Genomic DNA, 5,388 nt, shown 5'->3' with positions numbered 1-5,388 from the left:
TCTGCATGAAGGCGTCCTCTCCATTCACACAGCTGTGTCCTCCATTATGGTTTCTGGTTATCAATTTCTCCTTACAACTGCAAACCACCAACTCAAAGCAGAACCAGAGTGAAAGTTCTAGCTGTGTCAGACACTCTCCTATGACTTCAGCTGCTCTGCCTGCCAAGCACTGCACGTCCAGGCTGTCCAGCCTCCCAGAGAAACACAGTAAATAGAGGGAACCCCGCCCCACAGTGAACAATGGTGGTGACACCAAGGGCTCCTCTGAGCGTCCGCTGCTGCTAAGTCACTTCAGTCATGTCCGACTCTGTGCGACCCCATAGACGGCAGCCCACCAGGCTCCCCCATCCATGGGATTCTCCAGGCAAGAACACTGGAGTGGGTTGCCATTTCCTTCTTCAATGCATGCAAATGAAAAGTGAAAGTGAAGTCACTCAGTCGTGCTGGACTCTTAGCGACCCCACGGACTGCAGCCTACCAGGCTCCTGCATCCATGGGATTCTCCAGGCAAGAGTACTGGAGTGGGTTGCCATTGCCTTCTCTATATATATGCATTAGTATACTGTATTGGTGTTTTTCTTTCTGACTTACTTCTCTCTGTATAATAGGCTCCAGTTTCATCCACCTTATGAGAACTGATTCAAATGCATTCTTTTTAATAGCTGATTAATATTCCATTGTGTATATGTAGCACAGCTTTCTTATCCATTCATCTGCTGATGGACATCTAGGTTGCTTCCATGTCCTAGCTATTGTAAACAGTGTCTAGCCTATTCTTACAAGGCATTCAGTACCATCCACCCAGGTTCCCCACCATCTCTTCTTCTGGCCCCTAAACTCTGGACTCAGAGAGCCCCACCAGCCTGCCTGGGCCTCTTCTGACTTGGTTTTGTAGGTTGTTTCTTTTCTGGACTTTGGCAATTGCTTTTTTTCTTTTCTGGACTTTGGCAACGACCCTCACTGACTGATTGTGTCCTGTCTGATCTGTATCCCTGGCTCCTGGTCATTCTGGCTCATTGCTTGCTTCTTGAAACAAAGGGGAAAGGTCCTGCTGACATTAAATCCTGCCCTGAGGAATCCCTTTACTCAGGACTTCATTGCCTAAATCCATCTTTATATGGGTGAGGAATTAAATTAATTTTCTGCTTAACCTAATGAGAAAAGGGGAGACACAAATTACAATAATGTTGATATATTTGGGGCTGTTCCACTGGGAGCAGGACACAGTCTTCAGAGAAGAGGAAGTGATAAGCTGATTAGCAGGCCACATTCCAGAGTTGGACAGAAGTGCACATGAAGTAAGACCATTGGAAGGGTGTGTAATGCAAGAAAGTGCCAGACCCCAGGAAAAAGTGTCAGCACCTAGGCACAGTCAGCTTTCAAGGAGCTCTGGGGCTCAGGCACAACGGTCAGAGGTAAATTAAGGCCACACACAATCCAGAAATCCAGTTTAATTCTCATCATCACCTTTCTTCTTTAGTCCTGCTTTTAGTACCTTGGCCACAGGGCTCTTCTTTCTGTTGCCATGATGCAGTACTGGGAAAAGAAATGAACTAAGAGACAAAAGGTCTGCCTCAGGCTAGGAGGAGTGGGGAAAGCCTGGATCTCAGTGAATTCAGACCAGGAATCCAGTCCCAGCTTTGTCACTTACTGGATATGTGATACTGGGTCCATGGCCAAGTGGCCAATATGAGCCTTAGGTTCTTCATTTGTGAAGTGGGTTTAACAAGCCCTGACTTTTGGGACTGTCAAGCACATGGCCTGGCATTTAATGGACCTTTAATAATAACAATAATTCTAATGTGATTTTGACCCTAGACTCTATCATTCTCCTGGGATTGTGTGTGTGTGTGTCTATGTGTGTGCGCACACGAGTGTGCTCCATGGCATCTCAGAGAATATACAGCACTCTACAACATAAAACAACTGAGCCTCAAATGTTGCTTTGTAAACAAAACTCAGTAAAATTTCCTTGCTAGTAGGTATAATCTTTAATTTGGATATTGGGAGGTCTTCCCCAGCTGAATGCAACTCAAAACTCCCAGAATTTGAGTCAAGGACTAACCCTTTCCTTCCTCCCAACTGCTCTTCCATCCAAATGACTATTTTCATTCGTTTCACCCCTAGCAAAGATCTAGCCCTTGCTTAGGGTTGGCCAAATTACACTAATGATAACTTATTAATAATTAAATGTACTTTCAGTGCCATGGGCTCTGTTTCTCCCAGCATGGAAAAAGTGCCAGCCTATGGGCACTGCTTCAAAGAAATATCAGCCTTTTCTCAGGAAATACTTTTAGGTGATGTGTACTGAACACCAAGTTTGTACACTGTATTTAGTGGTGTGGTGACAGAGGGCAGGACATCTTCCACACCTGCTCCAGGTGGAGAGTGGGCTCTGTTTCTCTGTGATCCCAGAGGAACTTCCAGGGGCAATTTTCTATTCTAGGCTTTTCTCTCACTTCTAAGACCCACCTATAAGCATAAATAAGCCAGTGAGCCAGGACTCTCATTTATTAGAATTTAACTTTTCATACATTGTTTAATTAGCCAAGCAAATCTAAGTGTATATCTTTAACTTTACAAAACAGCAGACAAAAAGAGATATAGGATTCTTAGGATAACCACCTTTTACATTTTTTTCTTCTGTTTCTTGATCCCATCTGTTTTATTGTTGGGTTCTTGCAGGTTTCTAAGGAACTTTCTATTCCAATGCCAGGTTTAACAGAATAGAAATATACTTATTCTAAAATCTGACAGAAGGCAATAAGTATGTGACCAACGTCATTTATGAACCTAGATGCTGGCCATGGCAGAAGTAGCATCCCCAGCGGCAGCTCTCTCCTGGGCTTTCTCTTTCTCATCTCTCAAAGCTTCCTCATACCAGGATGGGAAGGAAGCGGGGTCAACCCTATTGACCTTGGAAAAAAACTTCAGGATTTTCATCTTGCTGGTTTCAGCATGGGCCCTTGGACCCCACCGGAATTCATAGCATGGAGGATCACTGTTGGGCACCTGCTGGTACTCCAGATACCTTTCCTCCACCAAATCTTTGGTGATGAGCTTCCTGGGCTCCCCGTAGATGAAATCCTTCTGCCCAGCATACACTCCAATCATATTTAGCTCTTTCCAGATTTTCTCCTCATTAACACGGTTGCCCTCCATGAAGATCACACCCAGGATATATATCAGGAGGCCGGTCTTGGGCATGCTCTGGCCGTCATTCAGCATCCCATCGTAGGTGAGACCTAGTGTCTTCTGGAGCACGTAGGAGTGGCTGGTTGGGTCCACTTCCTTTGCTTCAATGCCAAAGACAATCTCCATGCATTCACAGGCTTTGCTGAAGATCAGAGGGAATTGATCCTCATGCTCTTTGATGACATTCTCCAGTATTTCTGCCTTTGTGATGGGCTCCTTTGTTACATATTTGACCCTCATCAACCGTACTAGTTGAGCCAACTTCTTGTTTAGCACATCACTGAGCAAGAACGTGGGAGCCTGGAAGCTGCTTGGACTCTCTTCTTGGCTGCTGCCCTCATTTGATTTGCTCAGTGGAATGGCTTCAATGGTAGTGGAGGAGGAGCAGGCCCCCTGAGAACTCTGGAGAACACTCTGTGCCCCAGCAGTAGGCACAACCTCTGGGGTGCCTTGGATCAAAGAAGAGAGCAAGGAAGCAGTGGCCTTCTCCTCAGCTACAGGCACCTGTGAACCCACCAGGCCCTGAGCCTCTTTTTCAGCCTGAAGGCCTACTTCAAGCTTGTGGCTCTGATTCTTCTGACTGTGAGGCATGGTGATGCTGTTGAGGGTGGCAGGCAGAGACGTAGGCAGCAGGTGGTGATTAGAGCTAATTGATCTGAGGAAGAAAGGAAGACTGTAAGAAACTCAACCCTGTCAGCTCTGACCAAGGCTATCTTAACAGATCTTCCCGTAGATAGTGCTTGGGGTGGGGCTGTGGTCTCCTGTCTTCCTGACTGATCTGTGCCCTAAGAATCCCAAGAAAGCTCCTCAGGGTGTAACCAGCTGGCTTAGCCTGCAGATTCCAGGTAAGACAGCAGAGTGTGCAAGGTTGGGCACTGTGGTGTCCCCTCTGTTCTGGTGTGGCAGACATTCAGGGACATCACCTTGACTGACTCCTGGCCCTGTCTGGGCTTCTTCTGCTCAGCTTACCTGAGGACACACATTTCAGACCATGGCCCTCACCCACAGGATGACGTGAATCCCTATAAGAGGAGCTAAGGCTCCTCAGGCTGCAGCTGCAATTACACTCCTGCCCCCAACTCAGAGCACTGACAGGAGGGGGAAGGCCAGACTTTGTGATGTCCTCACACCTCCAAGGTGGATGGTCCCATCAATGCCCACTGAGAGGCCTCATCTTTCTCCTGTCCAGGCAGGCCTGCACCCACCCCTCTGCTGCTCTGAGACAAAACTCTCAGAACAAGAGTTCACATTCCTCAGACCAAGAGGAGGAAGTGAGGGGGGTGCCACATTTGGCCACACCTGCCCAGGGCCTCCCTGGGGTGACATAAGAGCTGGATTAACTCTGGGGAGCCAACTCTCTTGGAATAGGGGGTTCACGGGAGTCCTTATGTTGAGACTTGTAACTCCTCCCTCTGCTGACCTGAGGTAACCCTCCTGAAACTAAGGTCTCACTTCCCTGAGATAGCAGAGGAGAAAGTGAAGGGGCACCACACTCAACCACACACCCTGGGTCCCTGATGGCTGAGAGCAGGGGCAGGGAGGCGTGGGCCCCATCTGTTCTTCAGTAGTGGGTCCACTCCTCCAGTAAACCCCTGGCAGAGCCTGAGACTCATCCCTCTGCTGCACTGAGCCTCACAAAACCAGCAGATGGGGGGGGTGCATTCTTCCCCTTCAGCTGACCTGTAGCTGCACCCTTTAGGCCCAGGCTCTGCCTCCCAGAGACCAGACAAGGGAGCGGGGCCGGGGTAGTGGGGTGGGCAACACAGGGTACTGGAGCAACCCTACTTGGGAGTCTACTGTAGCTGATGGCAGGAGTGAGACGAGGCCGGAGATCTATCTCTCCACAGCTGAAGGGCTTCCCTCTCCTATCTTCAGAGTCCTCGTCTCCACTCCTGCTGGGGCTGGGGCTCTTCCTTCTGCTGACCCGAGGGTGAACCCCTCAGACCACAGCGGCCACCTCGCAGGGCCTACTGAGAAGGCCAGAGGCCAGGAATCTGCCAGACAGGCCTGTGGGGTCTCTGGGGCCAGCAGCAGGGGCAGGGCGGTATCTGCACAGCTCTGTCTGTGTCGGGGTTCCTGTCGGGTAGAAACACTCCTTTCCTCAGACTAGAGAGGGCTTCTGTGGGGCGAAGGCCACCATGTCTGAGCCGCTGAGGAGGGTGGGGTGTCAGGAGGATGGAAGCGCCTCCCTGA

General features: G+C 49.3%; 1 protein-coding gene across 1 annotated transcript; it reads right to left on the bottom strand.

Annotated features, from left to right (window-relative positions):
- Nucleotides 1–2,793: 2,793 nt before the first annotated feature.
- LOC120881730 (putative MAGE domain-containing protein MAGEA13P) lies at nt 2,794–3,786 on the bottom strand. Its single transcript, XM_040265379.1, has one exon. The coding sequence runs from the start codon at nt 3,784–3,786 to the stop codon at nt 2,794–2,796; it is 993 nt and encodes a 330-aa protein (XP_040121313.1).
- Between the last annotated feature and the right edge of the window lie 1,602 nt (nt 3,787–5,388).

This window comes from Oryx dammah, unplaced genomic scaffold, assembly GCF_014754425.2.
Source record: "Oryx dammah isolate SB20612 unplaced genomic scaffold, SCBI_Odam_1.1 HiC_scaffold_23, whole genome shotgun sequence".
In the NCBI taxonomy this organism is placed as follows: domain Eukaryota; kingdom Metazoa; phylum Chordata; class Mammalia; order Artiodactyla; family Bovidae; genus Oryx; species Oryx dammah.
The sequence above is the reverse complement of the archived record's forward strand: the minus strand, read 5'-3'. Positions and strand labels throughout refer to the sequence as shown.